Source organism: Lytechinus variegatus, chromosome 6, assembly GCF_018143015.1.
Source record: "Lytechinus variegatus isolate NC3 chromosome 6, Lvar_3.0, whole genome shotgun sequence".
In the NCBI taxonomy this organism is placed as follows: Eukaryota; Metazoa; Echinodermata; class Echinoidea; order Temnopleuroida; family Toxopneustidae; genus Lytechinus; species Lytechinus variegatus.
The window spans coordinates 41739978-41762136 of NC_054745.1; the positions used below are offsets into that span (position 1 = coordinate 41739978).

General features: G+C 35.5%; 2 protein-coding genes across 2 annotated transcripts; both read left to right on the forward strand.

Moving 5' to 3' along the window:
• Window positions 1-2901: 2901 nt before the first annotated feature.
• Window positions 2902-7280, forward strand: LOC121417838 (MAM and LDL-receptor class A domain-containing protein 1-like). The gene is made up of 3 exons (XM_041611569.1): window positions 2902-3377; window positions 6791-7041; window positions 7245-7280. Exons 1-3 carry the CDS (start codon window positions 3161-3163, stop codon window positions 7278-7280), a joined length of 504 nt encoding a protein of 167 aa, XP_041467503.1. The 5' UTR covers window positions 2902-3160.
• A 523-nt stretch (window positions 7281-7803) lies between these two features.
• Window positions 7804-15284, forward strand: LOC121416657 (MAM and LDL-receptor class A domain-containing protein 1-like). Its single transcript, XM_041610138.1, has 5 exons — window positions 7804-7888; window positions 10247-10399; window positions 12559-12824; window positions 14451-14541; window positions 14898-15284. Exons 1-5 carry the CDS (start codon window positions 7810-7812, stop codon window positions 15035-15037), a joined length of 729 nt encoding a protein of 242 aa, XP_041466072.1. The 5' UTR covers window positions 7804-7809; the 3' UTR covers window positions 15038-15284.
• The last annotated feature ends 6875 nt before the right edge of the window (window positions 15285-22159 follow it).

Consider the following 22159-nt stretch of genomic DNA (forward strand, 5'->3'; position numbering starts at 1 on the left):
AATATAAGCATCTGCGAACACACGAGTAATTGAATACCTGTAAACAATACGGCTTTAAACACACACAAAAAAACACATTATTTTCTCAACTCAGAACTATCCAGTGCCTCCTTATTTGCCATTCAAACATTTTATCTAAGATCACTGACTTGGTTGTATTGCCATTGGTTAAAATAAACATATTAAGTTACATCCATACGCCTTGTTGGCTATTTAAGGTCATATGTACCTATACTCCCCTTGCTACATATCATATGAAGTGTATACCAGAGAGACATTTCACATATATGGTTCACCCGTAGATAATATTGACTGAGTTTTAGGGAGAAACCACATGGATTGCCAAAATAGCCTCGTATTTGCCCGATTCGTGCTAATTGGAATAAAACCAGGAAATAAAATCAAGGACGAGGGGATATTTTAGCAGGTTTGTCCAAATTCATACGCCGGGTATCCTACCTGGGCCATAATGACGAATTTTGTGTCATTAGACAGGCAAAATTTGTATTTGTTACCTCCTAAATGCCGATTCCAGGTAATAGTTGAAATAAATGTATCATAACTTCAATTACAGATACGAAAAAGAAATGTCCTACACGAGATAATTGTAAGACACCCTCATTTTTGGTATATCTGACGCCTTTGAGGGATAAGACAGGTCACTTGGCGGACAACAGTACCTGAATTTCAAAAAGAAAAAAAAACATCTTGAAAATAGATGCAATGTCTGCTATATATCAATTTGTTTTATTGAATAATGACACATCCCTGCTGCTTCAAAATACAGCTTAAATTTCGAAATTTGATTGTCATGAGTTTTAAAACTTTGATTTGCGTAATAATTCATTAATTTTGCAATCATAAAACGTAGGAATGTCACTGAATAACATAAGGAAAGGTCGAAACGACAAAAGTATCTTATCTACTGATTTTGAAAATGAAATAATTTAGGCGCTATTTAATCCCCTTGTGGAGAACTTTTTTTGTTTGCATTTTCTCTAGAACATGCTTTAAATACCCATAATTTCTTGAACAATTAGATTAAACTTAGACAGGTTTTTTTTCACCCAGGGGGTAAGACTTTGATTATGACACATTGAACCCATTGCCTTATCATCTTCTGATAAACGACCTCATGAACACCTTGTCATTGGTGGTTCAGTGGTAGAATACACGCCTCATGAACGTGAAGTCACTGGTTCGATCCCAGGCCGAGTAATACCAACGACATTCTGAGGATGGAACTTCTATCTTCTTGTCAGGCATCAGCATGTGAAATATAAAGGCTAATATTAACATGTTATTTTATGCAGGGCTTTCTGTCAGAACAGCTTTCAGATGAAGTTGCTACCCTGAGTAAACCAAGTAGTATTATTGATATCATCGTCATTACAAACTATGCTTTCTAGTTGAAATAATCTGCGACCATGCACTGCAGTCCAACCATGGACCTACCAGCAAATGGTCCAACCAACAAACGAGAATCTGAATCGACCTATGGCATGTATGGAATGTCACAGGAAATATCGTTTCTACCGGTGTAACTGCCGCGTAACCCTTGAAGAGCTGTGGCGTAAAGTGGTTCAGACTCTCGCCTCGAAAACAGGTCTAGGGTGCTTTAGCAAGGCGTTTATCCACACTTTGCTACACTTGGCCCAGGTGCTAAATGGGTACCCGGTTGGATGTGAAAATTATTGTATCTTGCTTGTCCAGTATTGTGTGTGCCTCATACTATAGGCAACTGACTGGAATACTCTTTAGGGAGTGGATGATGTGCATACAATGTGCGCTGGAATGACTAATTGAATTCGATGACTGAACTTTGTATCTGTAAGGAAATAAACAAACGTCGATGTATCAAGTGCTATATACATGTAGAATATTATTATTATTATTATAATTATTATTATCATCATCATTTGTTATTATCTATCAAGATTAAACATAAGAATGAGAATTTTATATCCTTATCTGGTGCTCAAATAATATCAATTATTCTGTTTCCTGAAGCGATGTAGGCTTAAGTCTGCGAATGTATCATTATAAATTATGAATATTTCTGTGAAACATCTGTAAAATTCAAGAATGATGAAATAACAAGAATTAAAGTACTACTGGACTATAAATACATTAGCCATAGATATTTTTGTTGCATAACAGCGCAGATTATGCTAAGGAAAAGTGAATTTGGAATAGTATGAAGGTGTGTTTATTTCTGATAGTTTAGGGGTGAGAGTAAGATCTATAAATATCCCAATGCCCATGAATGTTATCAAGATGATGAGCCCATTATCACAAAATACAGCGCTATAAACGTTTAAAGATGAAAATTATTGTTTCACACATGCCATTTAAATCATTCTCAGCAGATTTGCTCGTCTGCTGACGAACCCTGATTGTATTTGTTTAAGACATAACCTTTGCTCATTTTTTTTTCATAATACTCTTAAATATTGATAACCATCATCGCCATATTTATGCAAGCCAATCTTTAAACCCATTTCTTTATCATTTTGGCCTGTATCATCGTAATTATCTCCCTATTTAGCAAACTTGTGCATGTACAAGACGCGATCTTTGACTTGTGAGTATTTGCATTATTATCTTTGAAAATTGTTTTCCATAATCATCCAAATTACCAAACTCTTCTCCTCCTTGTACAAAGGCGTACCTTACCACCTGCCTGATAACGGCCTCTGATAAAAACAAAACTTTTGTCCTCAATAAATTCCGTTGCTCCTATTATAGTTTTAGTAATACTGTAAACAGGTATATCTGTTCATTGAATGTTGCACGTGAGTCCGATTCTCTCTCCGTCTTACGAAAATATTTATCACTACAATGTTATTTATATATTTTCTTTGCGACAAATTGGACAAATATCAAAGGAAACGTATCTCGGTGTTTTAATAAGTGAGGAAACACGGATTTATTTTGGAAGTTAAAGGAAATAATGGTCCTTGGAGACTAGTTGCTCACTTAAGGAGCTCTATGACCGATGGAGTCATCCAAACTACTATCAATGTAAAACTCTATATACATATAACTTTATTTTGTGAAAAGGTGCAATAATTTTACAGTGGTTTCTTGGACCTCAATAGAGGGTATTGTTTAGAAAGTCTTACATCCAGAACTTCAATCAAAATTGTGTAATGGCACGATGAAGATGCCTTCGACGATAAGTTGTCTCATCTATCTGGCCTTCTCGTTGTCCATGATCAAAGCCGATAGTAGCGTACCGGACTTTGACTGTGACTTCGAGGCGAGCTTCTGTGGCTGGGTTGTGGATCAAGCAGGTGATATCCAATGGACAAGGCTCTCAGGACCAACGCCTACTCCAGATACTGGACCATCATCCGACCATACATCAGGCAAAGGTAGGATAATCTAGATACAAATCTTGGGATGCTTTATGAGGGTTTATAAGTTACACAACTAAAATAGGGAATTACTAAGGTATTATTACGTCTCGTCTCTTTGTCACGACGGGCACTTGACAATTTATTTTTTAAACTCTCTGTAATATCCCCGATAGAGGTAAGCTCTACGTTGGAATTCAGTTAGCAGTGCACATACAGGTAGTATATAGCGTGTAAACACTGGCTAACCACCCGCCCCCCCGTTGAGAAGCAAAATTAAAATTTTTAATTAAAAAACATAGTTAAACAGAAGTCTCCCCCCCCCCCCTCTTTGAAAGTAAAGACTTTTTGAGGGGAGCGGCGGTTAAATCCATTTTTTCTTTCCTTTTTTGTTTTTGCTTGTCAAATTTTTCATCGGAAAAATGTGTCCCTTTTTGAAAATCCTGAGTCTGCAAGGATGTCTTATATGCAAAGCGTCCTGTGTGCAAGGTAGACGACTCCTTTATCTATTCCGAAGAGAGGTTACTTTTTTAGTCCAAACGTCGTGAGAATGCACTCGATGGAGAAGTGTAGGATCTTCCGTTTCCGCATGCCGGGAGGGGGTTTTCTACATGTGTGTGTGTGTGTGATAATTGGTATTTTATCATAACCAAGAACTTTCAGACAACATTCAAACCCAACACTTAACTCAGTCTTCCAATTTCATTGTAATCAACCCCAAATTATTTATTGCACAGAGATCTTTAAGACACCGTGGTCCCGATTTATAGAACTCTCTACCAGAGTTTATAATGATGCTCCTCTCTTTAATCACTTAAAGCGAACGTTAAATAAATGTTATTATCAGAATATTTGAAATAAATATTGTCCATGTACTTGTTTTTTTTATTTTATGACGAAAAATTTCCCCTTCGAGTTAATCATTACCATTAACTCCACCATCATCAACATCAATTTCCTGGCCATCATCTTCACCATTGTTTCCGTCATCCTCATCGTTATCATCTCTATGTTTATCATCCAAATTCTGAACAGTTAGTGCACAAGAACCCAATCAAATCAATTTCGAAGTCGGTAATTTAACAAATAAAAGGCGTGTTTAATTAATTTATTTCAAATCATGACCGTGTTAGGGCACTCACGTCCATGTAATATTGCTGTGAATCGGAATAGTGACATTCACTTTTGAGAATAATGCCAAATAATATAATCTATACCCCAAAACTAGTACAGCAACAAAAAAATCAATATCATTCCATAATCACATGTTATGTAAGAAAATAACCAAATGTCAAGAAGGTATAATAACTGAGTAATGTGTTAGATAGACATCAATCTTCAAATCGTTTTTAAACAATATTTGTTTTATTAATTTGTGTGTTATTTAGTAAAGCTAATAGGGCATTGTATATATTCAAAGTCAGGAGGAAATAATTTAGACGCCTTAATGATGTTAATAAATAATAACCAATAAGGATAAAATATTTTCGATATTGCTTTTCAGAACGTTAGAAAACACCAAAATTAAGATAAAAATCACGGTGACTTTGTCACTTAAAAATCACTCGTAATTATGTTACCCTTTCTCAAAGGCTACATATTACTTTTTAAAAATATGACTACAGCGCCTTCAAAATTTTACTCGCGTTAAGATCTTACGAGGCATTACTTCACTGGCGTTCCGATAAGAGGGGGAGGGGATGGCCACACCTAATGCTCACCAACATAACAAAGAATAATAATAATATACTAATCTATATAGCGCAGAAACTATGTGCATATATTCTACTGCGCTGCAATTTAGAGCTGGTGAAATGCTTGAAAAACAAAATTAGAAAAAGGGGGTGAAGAAATGTATGGGAGATATTTGAACAGATAGGTTTTCAATTTAAGTTTGAACGTTTCTATTAATGGACAGGATCTCACAACATACGGCAAACCATTCCATAACTTTGGGGCTGCACAGGCAAAAGTGCGATCTCCCAAAGTTATCTTTGTATTACGAGCGGGGATGTGAAGGAGCAAATTATCATTAGAACTACGCAGGTTGTGAGAGTGTCTTTGAACTTTTCTTTGTAAAAGCTCAGAAATGTAACTGGGGGCTTGACCACTTAGTGCCTTGTATACAATTAGAAAAATCTTGAAAGAAATTCGTTGGCGAACTGGAAGCCAGTGCGGATCTTTCAAGACAGGGGTAATCCTTGAAAATCTAGATTGACTACAAATCAGCCGTGCACATGCATTCTGTACTCGCTGAAGACGCCCAATTTGAGATGAGGGGAGCCCATACAACAAACTGTTACAATAATCTACCTTACTAATAATGCGTGCATGGACAATCGTTTTCATGCTTACATTGTCAAATTATTTTCGTATACGTCTGAGGTTGTATATCATATGAAATGAAGATTTGCACACATTGGTAATATGTGCTTCCATATTCAATTGCGAATCCAAAAATACTCCAAGATTTCTTACATTAGAATTTGGTTCTATGACTGAACTGCCAACTGATATCCCGTCAAAATCTAGCTTATTCAGTTGTTTAGATGTGCCGATAACTAGTAATTCTGTTTTAGTGTCATTTAGCATAAGTTTGTTATGCAGCATCCATTCACGTATGTAACCAACACAATCTTCTAGAAGAGAGATGCTCTGCTGCTGAGCAAGCAGGTCTGGCGTAAAAGAACGGAGAAAAGGAAAAGGGAAAGGATGTTTGTTGATGAATATTCATGAAAATGTTTTTTCCCCAAAAAAAGGTCGTCGTTTGTGTTTGTTCGTTACCGCCATCCGCCAAACAGCCAGAGCCTGCCCCTCAAAGCGTTTGGCTCATTATGCATGTTATGTCATTGCATTACTTTACCTATTTAATTGTTATTGTAGATTGATCATATAAAAATAATGCCTTTGTCTGATTAATTAATTGACAATTATTATTGATTAAACTTTTTTGTTCAGAGGTCTGATATTAAGATTTATATTGATCATGAAAAAGCACTTAAAAACTGACAAAAAAGCACCCCAATAAATCGCATCAAGTGCAGACAAAATTCAGCAAGGTCATCAAACAATAGAAGAAAACAAGGCGTTGACAACTTTTTTTTATTGAACTTTGCAACTCATTTATTTATTTAGTTTTACATTGTGAATGAGAAGGATTGCTTTTATATAAAAGAGATTTATGTATATATATTTTTATTTTTTAGACCATTTTTTGTTATTTACGTAGAACCTTCCCTTGCGACTTATCGATAATTTTGGGGTGGCTGGCTCTCTCTCTCTCTCTCTATATATATATATAGTTTGATCTCAGCTTTAAAGGGCGCTATATATCAATTGAATCATTATTAATATGACTTTTTCTTACTTTTGCTGAATGAAGAGAGCCTATTTGATATGCTTATTTTTCCGATTTTAAAACCTCAATATAGGATACTATATTTACACTGAAACCGGTGATATGGACTATGGAGCAACGGCGACCTTGACGTCTCCATCTATTCCTCCACTGGGAGTGGATGGTGCTTGCGTGACGTTTTGGTATCACATGCTCGGTAGCTACATAGGAACATTGACGGTGTACAATCCAGTTAATAATGAACGCTGGAAGAAAACGGGTAACCAAGGTAATATGTGGCTGCAGGGAAATGTCTGGTTAGAACCGTCCCCTTCAGATACCCAGGTAAAACATCGTCATTTCATCATTTTTTTTTCAATATACGAATTCAGGTTGGCAAGAAGTGTGTGTGTGTGTGTGTGTATTTGAGTTGTTTTCAGGTATCAATCACATATAATTATTTACGTCTGCACTGACCTTTTAACGTCACCATCCGAAAGACGTGACCAGGGCTCGAACCTCTGCATCAATTTGTAACTTCCCCACAGCTTGGATCACAGGCACGGGCCACAACGCCCAGATGATCCTTATTTAGCCTTTGCCCCAGGCACTCGGTGCTCTTATTAATTCCCGAAAGCAGACAGTACCGGGTCATTTCTTTACATATTAGCGCATTAGCTTTTGCTAAATATATCTGGGTTTTTTTCTGGAGTGAATAATACTAATGGAGTGAAACACCGCTGACAAATATCAGTACACATCTTTCGTTTTGTCAATGTAACTGATCAATAGAATAGTTCCGATGATAAAAATCGCCTAAATTAAGTTTTCATTAAATAATCAACATCTTCAAGTTACTGTAAATAATTATTTGATTTTAATTACAAATTTATAACTTTGCTCCTTTACTGTACCTTTGAACGCATTTGGACTGGCGGATCGATCGGCTGCTAATATTGTAACGCATTCTACCCCTTTTTCTGTTTGCTTTTAAATTATGATTAAAAAAAAACCAAGGTTTATAGAACTGTATTATACATGGTATACATATTTCCGTATCTATTTTTCTTACATGATACTTGGATAATGTTTCAACAGGTTTACATCAAGTCTATGATTGGTGGAGACTACTACTCTGACATCGCTATTGATGACGTCATGATCCAAAACGGCCTAAAATGCGAAGACGCATGTAAGTTTGTCATATTTCATTTGTTCACACAATTTTTAAAGTAATCATATTTTTCCCCTTTATGATTATGTCCTTTATTTTCTTTACTTCTTTTTACTGCTCCGTTAGCTTCATTTTTATCATTGATGCTGGCGCATTACAAATGTCAAAATCATTATTTGAACTCATTCGTTTCCGTTCCAACTGAATTTGGACGGAGTTTATTCGAACAAGGAAAAGGTTTCTTTTTTTTAATAAAAAAGGTGTAAAAATATAATAAAGTATTAAAAAATACATGAATGGAACCCTACTACAAATGCAGAAAATATTTTTCTTTTATATATATTGAGAGCAAGACTAAAATTCTGAAGATAGAAATGCTTGGTTATAATTATCAATCACACTATTAGACGCTCTGAATCCGTGCTGTCTTCTTGACCTTCAATAATTTGTATTGTGATAAGCCTTTTCATAGCTCGGTATTTACCCGCACAATTAAGATAAGAAAATTAGACAATGTTGACAGAGTGAGTTTACGATACGAATCTCATGCTGATAATATCAGCATAATGCTAATTTTACAGATTCATAGTGTCATACTCTTCATAGTTAAAGAGTTTCCGCCGAACGGATTTTAAAATAGGGGGGGGGGGGCTGACCGTGCAAAAAAAATCACAATCATATGTTAATTTTTTACGTTTTTGCACACGGTTTTGGAAACAAATGGGGAAGCAGAAGTCTCCCCTTCCCCGCTTCCGCGGCACCTAGTAAAAAGATGACATTGAAAAAAAGGGAGGCGCACACTTGTACTTTAACGGCAAAGACCAATCGCATCAGATGTATAAAATTTAGTGGCACTAAAATCTCTCTTTAATATCATTCTATAATATTTACCAATATAATTTTTTGGTTCATAAAATTGTTGATATATTCATAAAAACACAAGACAAGTATCAGACGCTATAACTTTCTTTTTGTTTCTTAGAATCAATGCAATTAATAACTTGCGCAAGATTTGAACTCATTCTAAGCATCTTTATGTTTGTTTGAAATGCGTTAAATAAGAAGTTCAAGTTCAAGTTCAAGTTTATTTTCCATTTCCATTATCAACATTACAAGCAAATACAAATCAAACATACATTATAAATATAGACAAAAACAAATGAAATGTGATAACAATGATTACAAATCAATTAGAAGTTACAAAATATTTGTAAAATAGTTTTAACAGAATCTGATATGGAAATGAGGGGATCCACTAAAAAGCATTGCTTGTAGAGCGTGGATCCCCTAAGAAAGTATATCAAACATTTGAGAAATTGGACTCATTCGCAGGTGTAAATACAATAAGTTAAAATAGAATATTTGAAGTAATAAGATGGTGAGTGATAGCGAGAAATGATAAAAAGATGACAGAGATACAGGAAGAATTTATGTGAAACGTCGAGAAATAACCGAAAAAATCTTGAACGAGAAAAAAATCATAGAAAGTATTTACAAATCAATATATTTAATTTCTTGGTAGAATATGTCTAAATGTTCTTTGCGTAACGATATGGTTGCAGTTCCAAAACATCAAACAATTTTTTTCAAACTGATGAATCCTCTGATGCTGTGTTAAAATATTTTTTTCTCGAAAATCACGCCATGTTAAGCTCATAATGGATCATGTTTACGGGAGTTTCAACGTTTTCACCTGGTGAGGTAATATTTGAAATAGTTTTCGGGGTTTCAAACTTAGTCAGTCTGTGTGGTGGCGGTGGGGGGGGGGGCTGATTTAAATAAACATGAATATGTACTTACCCATACACAATTGTCATCGTGACTTGCATTTTGTCAATGTGAATGATTGAAACGTTCACTTATCGCCCACCGATTAGATAAACAATATCAATGTTCCTTATTTATATATAAATATTAATATTGGGTTCAGAATACGGGCCATTGTGATTTGGGACCTGAAATTAGATCCAATCGTTTGTAAATTCGTTCATAACTTTACGAACAACTTCATGAAAGACATCCCAGTGATTGACACCAGTTTATCATTATAAATTTGCAACCCTTTCTAATAAAAGCACAATCCATCCCTGGTCTGACTTGACAGGCGCGGATCCCGGGGGCACGTTCCCCCCCCCCCCACTTGAGAAGCAAAATTACAATTTGCAACGTAAAAATGCCATTAAAACATGTTGAAGACCTTTTTGGGGGCTTGTCGAATATTTATGTCACGGAATATGTGTTTGAAAACCTTTCTTTCTTGGGGGGGGGGGGGCTTGCCCCCATTGGCCTCCGGAGAAAAAATTGCCCCCCCCCCCTTTGGATAATCCTGGGTCCGCCTCTGTGACTTACCGTAGGCCTATTTTTGTTTGATTTCAGCACCTGGTCCCAATGATTGTGATTTTGAGATCGATCTCTGTTCGTGGCACCAGGAGATTAGCAGGGATGATATAGATTGGGATCGAGTATCGAACGCAATCAACCCCAATCCTTTAGGACCACCGGCTGACCATACACGGGGAGATGAAACAGGTAAATAGTAATAATAATAATAATAATGACAATAATGATAATAATAATAATAATCATCATCATAATAATAATAATAATAATAATACAAATAATGTTAATATTAATGACAATAATAATAATATCAATAATGATAATAATAATAATGATAATGATAATAATAATAGTGATAATAAAATAATAATAATAATGACAATAATAATAATAATAATGACAATAATAATAATAATAATAATTCAAATAATAATAATAACAATAATAATAATGATAATGATAATAATGATAATAATAATAATGATAATAATAATAATACAAATAATAATAATAATAGGAATTTATGTAGCGCCATTTATCACAAATATTCTATTCCGAGGCGCGTTGTTATTATTATCATTATCCCGGCTTTAGCTCGAGCTGCCTTTCAGCGCTCATGCATTCAAGGAATTAATCCTGCCGGGTACCCATTCCATTCACCTGGGTCGAGCATGTCGAGTGCAGCACAATGTGGATATATTCCTTGCTGAAGGAAATTACGCCATGGCGTGGATTCGCACCCAAGCCCCTCTGTTTCAAATTCAGAAGACTTTGATGATGTCACATTTCCACTTTCCTTTTTTTATGTTATTACACAAAATCATATTTTTTCGTTATTTGATACTCGTGTGATTAATATGTCTCCCTTATAATGAAATAAGTTGCAGTAATAAATATCTAATGCACTAAATTAGTTGTCAATCCAATTTTTCTAGTTCTTGGAGGAAAAAAATGAATAAACCTAATTTCATATAATAAAATACAACAGAACAAGTGGAGATGTGACATCCAGGATGTCAAATTGTGCGGGAGCGGGGAGCACCGCTCCCAGGAAGCAACAGAAGTTTGAGGAAATTGTGCCTTCATGATAAAAAATAAAAATCGGAAAATGGAGATTTAAAAAAAAGAAGAGGAAAAAGAAGGAGAGGAAGAGGAAAAGAAAGAAAAGAGGAAGGCAAGAAAGGGGAAGAGGAGGAGGAGGAAAAAAGAAGAAAAGAGAAAAAAGTGCCATATTTTCATTCATTTAGTTACATCTAGACTAGCTTGCAAAACGTAGCAGAGTAATTCAGTAATACTGAGCCTGGAATGGGCCAGAAGTGCATTACTGTGATAATGTTGTGAGAAAAGCCTTGGATAGACACTTCGGAAAAAGCTGGCACTTTGTCAGGTCTCACCCTGTGAAACTTTATAGAGTATCAGAAGCTGTTGATCACATCCAGACTCAACATCCAAAGTTCCCCATGATGTGTTAGCAGGCCTTATGTGCTAGTTACCGCCTACATGATATAACACGCACTGTAAGTTCCTAAGGACCATGTAAACTCTACCAGTGCAAAATAAGTATTCTTAGTCTGTAAGTTGTAACAACACAGAAGTTGTATGATGTTAGAGATAAGCATTAGCAAGCAGTACACAATATATACGATTACAACTGTACAAAATTGCAAGGTCTATTTAAGCATAAAGCAGTACAGAATAAATACTGTAAGTTTGTATCAGTAAGAAGTCCTAACGTCCAGGCTGGAAAGGTGTATTGTACCTCTAGGTCTATCAAAACGACCCAACTCCATCATTAAACTAATAGTTTCTGATTGGGAATGGATCTTTCATCCATTTAGATGCTCAATTATATGCACTACCTGTAACAGTACAACCATGTGAATATGTAACTCATGTTGTATCTTTCCTCACAATGCGCAAAAATGTAGACATTTCAGAATAATGTTGATTATGAAAAATCAACCACAAGTGGTTGTTTTTTACCAGCTGATTGAGGAAACTTTGAGCTTCAAAACTTGCTCCTGAGGAAGAAAAAACAATTTGACGCCCTGGTGACATCATCAGCCAACCTAATGAATATTCATGACGACTGCTTTTACAAAATATTACTAAATTTTAAAATTCAATAACTTTGCTATTTTTGACGAAATTTTCGGCATGTTGGTCAGTGAATTCTACTCTATTTATTAACTTATGGATATTGTCAGCCTGGACCACCCCTTTAAACAAATGACTGTGGGTCCAATCTACAGTGGAAAAGTGTAATTCCAGTGAACACGTGATTCGATTGTATCTTATTTTTATTGAGTGTACTAAAGAAAACTAAATCACTCAACATCTATTCACAGGTTATTACATGATGGTGGCCGAGTCAACCAACTTTGATGAAGAAAGAGCGAGACTGGTATCCAATACTATTCAGAACACTGATGACTTAGGCGCGTGTATGGAGTTTTGGTATCACATGGATAATACATATGATATAGTGTTGAAGGTCCTTAAATGGATCATGGGTCCAAGCGATGACCAGGAAGTAAAATGGCAGAAGGAGGAGTCACGTGGTCCTGGGTGGCATCAGGTCTACATACACTTTACGGAGAAACAATTATACACGGTATTTATTATATTTTGTTTGTAACTGCTTTAAGGGGGACGTTCACACTGACAAACAAAATGTTGTAAAAGTAGCAGGAAAAATGATAAAAAATATTGCCGAAGTTTTGATAAAAAAATTCATCAAAAAATTAAAACCTATTAGAATTTCAATTATTTGATTTGTGACGTCATATTCGAGCAGCATTCCTACATACCAAATGGTGAAAAGTCAATGAAATGTCATTTTCTCACTAAATTGAAAATGGTTTTAATTGTAACTTTTGCATATCAATGGGCAAATCATTTCACACCCGATCATGAATGGAAAACAAATTGAGTTATCAGGAATCATACACAATTTGAAATTCATGCATTTAATATTACATGTACATATTGTGGGGCAGCTGCTCGTTTATGACGTCACAAATCCAAACCTTTAAACTTTAATAGCTTTCTTACTCTTTAACGGATTTTCCTCTAACCTTCACCAATATTTTTAAGTATTTTTTTTGCTATTTTTACAACAAAGTTTTCTTCAGGGTGAACTTCCCCTTTAAGATCATTTGATGTCGGAAGCGAAAAATTGCCATTATCGAATAACGAACTACATTAATGATGAACACTAAAATGCTCTAACCTGAAGATTCTAGTTTCCACGGTCTATCGGCTTAGTATTTCTTAAGAAATAGTCTTAAATATTTGAAATTAGGTATTAACGGAAATGGGTTGCGTTGCACCTCTTCACATCTATGATATGATCACGTGATGTAATGAGGACGGAATCGTTATAACCTGCGTTTCTGTGTAAAAAAATGTGACTATTGTTTTTGAAATAGTACTATGCATACTTAGAAATGATTTGCAAAAAAGAGACTGACCTACAGACTGAGTGCTCACCAAACGGAAACCGTATTTGTGTGATTTATTTGGTTTTAACCTATTTGGCTTTGATTGCCTAGTCGGTCAAAAACGCTACTTATGGGCTGTAAACGTGCAGAGTTAATGGTGAAAAGTACGCAAAATATCCATCATGATAAAGAACGTTGGTATTACAAATAAGTTTAAAGAGCCACATTGAGATTTCATTAATCCCATCAGGACATGATTAAGTTATTTTGTTAATAATCGTTCCTAGAATTTATAGTTTTCAGGTAAGAGACACGAAGGTATTACTATATTGTGTCGTCTTATTGTAATTCCGTCCCTTGAGAAATGCATTATTTTTTTTTGGGGGGGAGTAGATAAATTCTGCTAAAATTACACTTTTCATTTCCCTTTTCTTTTATATTAACATTTTTGGTGAAGGGGTCAGGTTCGATGGGGCAGCCCAGCGTTGATATTGTTGATGCGAAGAGTAAGATATTGTGCTACGCCTACTATGTGGCACACGGATAGGGCTGTATAATGAGGTAACTACATTTGGTAACAAATAATCAATGTTGATATTATTATCATTATAACTCCACCTTGTCATCGACCATGCAGGTATTCTAAGATCGAAGTCGATCATGAGGTCGTGAGCAAGTTCAAGAACCCCTGCATGAAACAACAAAATATTCATTCTTAAATTATATGAACGAAATAAAAACTTTTAGATCTACTTTAAGCAATTGTCATACATACAATTTTAACCTGACCACTGCAGATAACCTTTGAAGCAACTAGAGATTTTGTCAGCGACGGGGCAGTTGCAATTGATGACATCACTCTTAACGACGGGATATGCCCTATGCCAAGTGAGTAAAAGCATATTTTCTAACGGATAATTTCAATCTAAAGTAGGGCCTTATTGAATATGGTGTCATTTTCCTAGCTATTATGGATTAAATTACCACTTACCATGCTTTGCCAACGTTTTATCATGGTCATCGGTATAAATTGATGTCAATATCTTCATCATTTCTCAAATTTTAATTCATGGCCTTTGTAACAATAATAATGATGATAATAATAATAATGTAGGTATATTTACCCTGAGAAGACACTTCAGTTGTGAAAAATGTTCTCCCAGCGGGCCATGCTATTATTATTCCCCTGGCTTCCATGATAGTAGCAATACTCTAGGCCTACATATACCATGTATTTCCAATAGATAAATGTGATTTTGAGAATGGTGACTGCAATTATTCCCCTGGTGCTGGGACAGACTTCTTTTGGACTGTGGTACAGGCAAACTCGGGCGACCCTGTGCCCTCAAAGGATGTGTCATACAACAGTGGTGCAGGTAAATAAGTATTGTCCCCTTTGGTTTACAGATGGATTTGGCGACCGAAAATGCTAACGATCATTTCGGAAAGGGTAAAAGAGAAATGAAAATAAGTGATTTTTGTTATTATTCTGCTTTTTGATTCTGTGACTGTTATATTATGTCACAACTTTTGACTGCTGTATCAAAAGTGCCAAAACTTTACCCGTACGCCATGTCTGCTAACAGATGGGATGTAGGGCTGGGCAGGTCGCTTGTCCCACCTACCGTCTCCCCCCCCAAAAAAAAAAATAATAAAAATAGAACCCACGAATAAAAACAAAATGAAAATAAATTAAGAATAGAAGTGAAACATATAACATAATTTTTTTAAATCTACGTCTAAATCTTCAACACAGCTGGATCTTTAAAACAGAAATGTTGAGATTTTGGCACGATACTCCAAATCTATCCACCTAAAAATGTTTTGCTCATCAGTAACTGGTGTGTTTTCATTATATATTGCCGTCCCGGATGAGAGGCCGGGGTTTATGGAAACCTTGACGTTATTTTCACGTTATTACACGCGATCTAAAATTATTACGTGAATAAGAGTTCTCCATGTACATGATGTAGCTCACTTTTCTGTTCTAATCCCTCATCTTACCAGGTCATATGATTTTTGCTGACATGTCATCAGTCCAGTCAAACGACCAGTTGGGGATAGTTGAGACAGGTTTGCTAGATCCTACAGACGATAACGGTAGATGTTTTCAGTTCTGGTACCATCTTGGGACAAGCCGAGTGGCCATTCTAAAGGTAAGCTTCCAGAGGGTTGGTTATACACTACACAGTAAAAAAAATATACAACGCTGTTTACTATATGAACCTTATAGTAATAGTTTAAACAGTTTAAACACAGCAAAAACTGTGGTGTTTACCGGTGTACACAGAGGACCACACAAGTTGTGTTAAATTGGTGGTGTTAGTTTTACAACTATAGGTGTTATTACAACACCTATGGTTCTTACATTTACACTCTTTGGTGTTATGTTCAATCTTTAGGGTGTAATTTTAGCACCGCAGGGTGTGGTCCTCTATTAACACCAATTGGTGTCAGTTTCAACACCACAGTTTTTACAGTTAACAATTGTTTAGATCTTGTTTAGATGACTGTTTAAACGGTGAAACAAATACTGTAAGGTTCATGTAGTTAACAGCGTTGAATAAAATCTTAAACAGCGTTTTTACTGTGTAGGTTGATGGAAATTGTTTTCGGTAACAAAAGAAAAACCACAGAAAAAATGTGTCTGGATGTAGAAATAGATTTATAATAATAATAATAATAAACAGTTGTATAGCGGATATCCCAATTATGAATAATGTCTCTATGCCCTTCCAAAGGACTTGAATGTTATTACCCCAGCCAGACAGCCGTCGCTTAGGAGCCGAAATTACGAAGATTACAGCGCACACTCATTTCAAGGAATAAATTTCCTGCCAGGTACCCATTCAACCCACCTGGGTTGAGTGCAGCGTAATGTGATTGAATTTCTTGCTGGGATTGTGTGTAATTCAAACAATGAAATAGGAGACAATAATAAAGAAAACCACTTTTCTTTCTGTATGTATGATTGAAATGTTTTGTAAAAAAAATAACAAACATGTACGTTATATTTTGAGAGCAACAAAAGCAAATAGCATATGAGAAAAATATAGTTGTAAGATCGCCTTCAAGGAAAACCCAACGCTCATGGAGGAGGGGGTGGTATAGTTTTATAAAGTTAATTATTTTTCAAGCACTTCCTTTCTTGGTCGGACTTTTGATATGGGCGGATATTAGAATGTGGTTTGATGGGATGGACATTTCTGTTTTTATCCTTTACAGGTTTATTTGGTTACAGAAGGGGGTCAACGCACTAAACTTTGGGAAATGGATGAGGTCAGCAATCCGGATGAGTGGCATGTTCAAGAAACAAACATCATTAGTACCAGTGAAAGGATGAAGGTATTTTATTCGTATTTATGTACAAGACAAAATGTAATGTGACAACGTCTTTGAATATGTGCTGAATTTTGGAAGCCCGGTTACAGTATCGAATATATACCAAACAGTTATTCAAATTTAGCATTTTGCAGATCTCATAATTCATTTACAAGAATCTATCAAATGAAATCGGATTCTAACAAAAAAAATGTTTAAGTATGTTTCAGTCATGTACGCGCATTTTGTAATTTCGTCAGTGGATTAAGTTCGCTCTACATTCTTCTTTTTAGTTTCCTCCTCCAAGAACAGACCCCTTTCTGGTGCAATACTAGTGAACGTTTGGCGGGGACTGGTAGGCTGTATAGACTGAGTCCATCTTTGTTTATATATTTATTCGCCATTCATTTTAAATATTTTAAGAATCTTCATTAGTATTTTAGCTATCGTTTCTGCTAGAGATCATGATTATATACAGAAAAGTAGAAATTCAGATGGCTTCATTTTTTTCTGTTTACTTATTCATTTGTGGTGTATATGCATATCGACCAGATATGGCAAGACTTTATCATTGTAATGTCTTTTCTGTTTCAATTGCAATAGGTGTCTTTTGAGGCGAGCACGACTGATTATCGGCAGGTCAGTGGAATTGCCGTTGACGACGTTTACTTCAAAGATTATCCATGCCCTCTGGACCGGAGCTGTGATTTCCAGAACAGTTTCTGCACCTGGAAGAACGATCTAACCGACGGGGAAGACTGGTACAGACTTCATGGAGCGTCTCCAGACTGGCCAAATTCCGGTTCCGACGTCGACCATACCTATAACACAGATTATGGTGGGTTACATAATTCGTCCCATTTTCCTCAATAGACCAGTTTGTAGTTACTCATGGTTAATTTTGATCAAGTGACCTTTCATTTCTTTCATCATGATAGGCAGATTTCAAAGCAAGATATTACGTAAGCTTGCCTTACATAGCAGGATGAAGAGATTGAATAGACCAGGTGACTAGAATAGCACACCAATGAACACTTTATTAAGGTATTGAGTGCATTCATATTTGAATGCATATCATAGCATTTTGCATAATGTACTTGGCAAACTATGAAATACCAATCGTTCATGGACGCATAGTTGTTTTTTGTGGATGTAAATGAAAACCACTATTCAAAAGAATATATGAATAATCAACACATCAAACTTGGTGCTTATCTCATTAGATTTTAAACCACCATGTCACTTTAGTACAAATGGCATTCTTCTGATCATGCGTTGAATCTTTTGATCATGCGCAGAAAGGAACTACAAACTGGATTTGGAACCAACACTTAAAATAGTATATTTGTCACATTACAATTCCTTGCAAATATGATGTGAAGAAAGAAGATTAGGTTAATTGTTTGATATTGCTTTGCTATGATAATAATAATTAGACTCATACCGCTCCAAATACGATCTGTACAGTGCTCAAGGCGCTTTTTAAGATTCAGATTCAGATTTAGATTTATTTCCAAGAGAAACTGATACAAATTATTTTCCTACTTTATAACAAATAATTGCGATACAAATCATTGTCATTATAATCATATTCAAAAACATCCATGATAATTAAAATATAAAGATATATACAAAATATGGTGCATTTTGTAGACAAATTATAATATATGATTTAAATAGGAAAAAAGGAATCTGTGGAAATGGGAGATTCACTAAAAAGCATAGATAGTATAAAAGAAATTAAGAAGAATTCAAGAGAAATGTCAAGCACTGTTTGATGTTTGCAGGGAGGCTATTCCATAACTTGGAGTATGAGTTAATGATGCCCCCATGTTTTGGAAACTTTAGGGGTAACGAGAGAATTGGAAGAGGAGGAACGTAAGGATCTTGAAGGGGTATAACTTTTGATCAGTGAAATGAGGTACCGGGGATGAGGCTTGGACACAGTGGAAAGTTATCAACAAAATCTTGTATCTTAAATTGGCATTCAATTTAAGAAAGACTTATCCAAATGCTTTATTTGACTAAGGATCATCACTCAAATCTCACTTAGTTCATCACTTTTTAATATTTCAGCAAACTTCTTAATACCGGATAGCGTTGGTTTGTCATAAGATAGTGCGCCATGAATGCGTCACACCAGAGGCTCTTCTTAAATCGGGATAAATGCGCAATAAACTTTTATCTGCCAATTAGATTTCCGAATTTTGGCTCAAGTCCGTCTCCTAAACAGGCGTCTTGACTTTCGAGTAGCATACATATATCACATTAACTATACTTTGTTTATGAACTGTAATAGTGTAGGGACGCGGAATACAAAATATAATCGGTGCGGCATTCTCACTGGTATCTCCTTTTATTTGCCTGAGCTACATCCTAGTTCTTCTGTATTACTTTCATGGCACTGGAAACATTAACATTGATCGATTTTAAAACCCAGAGCTTTGATGTCATAAATTATTTGCTACCTGAGTCTGTGATATTTTGTAATTACGAATAAAAAAGATACCTAAAATGTTTATTTTTAAAGTGAAAAAAAGGTATCACAATACCTTGCAAATTCCATTCCATATGCTCCATTCGATTTAATAAGAGTCTTAAGGAGCAGGGTTATAGATTTCCAGTCACAGAGATATATATAGTGTGTGCTCCCATTTGAATTTGATCAATATCAGAAATGAAGATTTAACTCTGTCAGCTTTGTTCGACTAGAGTCACATACAGCAAACTGCAAAGTTCGACTCAATTCACGTTCTATTCACAAAAGACACATATTGCGTTAAAGTGATTGGCTAACATTGAGTTGACTTTTCAAATATCTGAGCAAGAAGGTAACACTTATAACCTCTGCGTGTAATATGTTACAAAAATGTAGCCCAGAAAAAACAATTCGCGTCCGGAAATCATTATTTTTTGGTGCTTCGAAAAGTGAAAAATATAAAGTAAACGGAAAAATCATCTTAATATCAACCCATACTCTTATGTGTTGAATTTTAAGTGTCTACAAGACGCCATATTACAAAATTGGGTTTTTGCCATGTATTTTCAGCTTTTCATTCTCAATAATGATTGTTTTCATCTTTTTTTCAGTTCTAATATATGCTTATACACATGTTTTATATTGGTGTGAGAATTTTTTTTTAAATCGGCTGCTCAGAAAGTTAAATATTGCCTTTAAGTCTATTTTCCAAACACATGTACACAATATTAATTGTGCATTGCATTTTAGTGTATGGACACACGGCTTTTCTTTACAATAAACCAACAAGAGCTGAATAAGTACAGTCCATGCAAAACCATTAAGATATGTACTAATAACTAGTTATACAGTGCGTATCCAAACAAAACAAGTTTACACTTTTACAAAAAATCCTGTAAAATCATACATCTGTCATATATCGTGAAGATTTTTCCGCATATTAACATTGGCACAGATCCATTTAACCAAATGACGATATAACTGTCGAAAAATATTTCCGCTTGAGTGAGCACCACTTACTTTTGAGAAGTTAGTGAAAAATGATTTGCGCAGAATTTTCAAATAGTTATGCCAATAAAAATAGACCTTAATCAAGAAGAACACGTGGAATTTAGCTAGTAAAATTAATTTGAAGATATCTTTTCTCCATTTAAACCCGTTTCCTTGCCAAAACACTTTAAAGAGTGCATTGCACCCCACCCCACTCCCCCACACACCAAGGCCATCGTGGCGATATTTGCTTTACACTGAGCTGTGATTTAGGCTTTGGCTTGATTTTCATTTTGTTACTCATTGTCAAGCTTGGGAAAGTGTGGAGAAAAATGAAAATGAAATGTAAACCCACATTAAATGATAAAACTTAGTGAAAAAATGCTGGAGATGTCTGATATAAACTTCTGTTCAGATTCACTTGTCCTCAGATCCAGCTGGCACAAAAAGGGTAAAAGTTGTGCTTATTAACTGTTGAAAGTTCAATTTGGGTGGCCAAATTGTTACAAAATGCTCGAATGTATCCGTTTTATTTCAATTGACTAAAAATGCAAGGGTAATGTATGAGACATGTTTCGCAGGGTAATTTTGATTTCGCCCTTTCCCCTTGACACAACGTAGAAACAAGCATTTCTGCGCAAACAGATTTCTGCGAGCTTTACAAAAATGGACAGTGCTTACTCAAGTGTAACATTCTGTCAAAACTTTTACTTTCATTCGATAAATGAGACCCAACTTTAAGATTATATGTGAAAAATTATCCACATTTTGTATATCTTTTAAACCCACTGCTTTTTCAAAGTGTAAACTTTTTTTGATACGCACTGTATATGTCTATGTACAAAACTCTCTTTAGGTTGCACAAAGAAATTAACGTGGTGCAGGAATGAGTTTGTCCGTGGCGGGCAGAGTATTTTTAGATGAATTATATTCATTTAAATTTAGATTTATATGTGCTGATAACCGATGTGATTAATTTTTTGTATCCAAGGTATATACATTCATGTGTATCATTGGGAGTATGATTCGAGTCCGATTACAGCCATTTTGAAATCCACTGTCTTCACTGCTGATGTCTCACGCTGCTTTGGATTCTATTACGTTCTGTTCGGTTATAATGTTGGGAGCATCGAGATTCAGGTACTTACGGATATCTCTCCAACACCATGGAGTCTGAAAACACTAGTAGGCGACTCGATCTTTGGATGGAAGCAGGCGTTGGTAGGTGGATTATTCTTATGAATTAACCCAGCGTGGAAACCCTTTATTATGATTTCTATATGTATTCAACTTTCTTTCTTCCACCACCGTGTACCGAAGGGTAAGAATGAAAGACACATTCTCTGAGGCCTCAGAAGAGTATTTCTAATAGTGCCCGGATTCGGGAAGAATGGCCTGTAGACCAGTGGCGGACCGTGAACCGAAGGAGACAAAGTAATGGAGGGGCACAACATTGTTCACAAACAATACAGTGCCCCGATCCAATGCTTGTCTCCTTCGCATACATTCGTAATTCCGAAGCTTCGTTATTCCGAAGGTTCAGATATTCTGAAGGTTCGTTATTCAGAACGTTCGCATTTCCGAAGGTACGTTAGTCCAAAAACGAAATGAGGTTCGTAATTCCGAAGTTTCGTTAATCCGAAAACGAAATGAGGTTCGTGATAATGAATGGTCGTTAGTCCGAAAACGAAATGATTGACGAACCTTATTTCGTTT

What these genes read in the sequence shown, in the direction of transcription:
- LOC121417838 (XM_041611569.1), top strand. Translation starts at nt 3,161, where the DNA reads ATGAAGATGCCTTCGACGATAAGTTGTCTCATCTATCTGGCCTTCTCG. An exon ending in CGACCATACATCAGGCAAAG is followed by an intron (nt 3,378 to 6,790) that starts GTAGGATAATCT and finishes ACCTCAATATAG; the next exon opens with GATACTATATTTACACTGAA. An exon ending in CGTCCCCTTCAGATACCCAG is followed by an intron (nt 7,042 to 7,244) that starts GTAAAACATCGT and finishes ACTTCCCCACAG; the next exon opens with CTTGGATCACAGGCACGGGC.
- LOC121416657 (XM_041610138.1), top strand. Translation starts at nt 7,810, where the DNA reads ATGATTGGTGGAGACTACTACTCTGACATCGCTATTGATGACGTCATG. An exon ending in CCTAAAATGCGAAGACGCAT is followed by an intron (nt 7,889 to 10,246) that starts GTAAGTTTGTCA and finishes GTTTGATTTCAG; the next exon opens with CACCTGGTCCCAATGATTGT. An exon ending in CGGGATATGCCCTATGCCAA is followed by an intron (nt 14,542 to 14,897) that starts GTGAGTAAAAGC and finishes TATTTCCAATAG; the next exon opens with ATAAATGTGATTTTGAGAAT.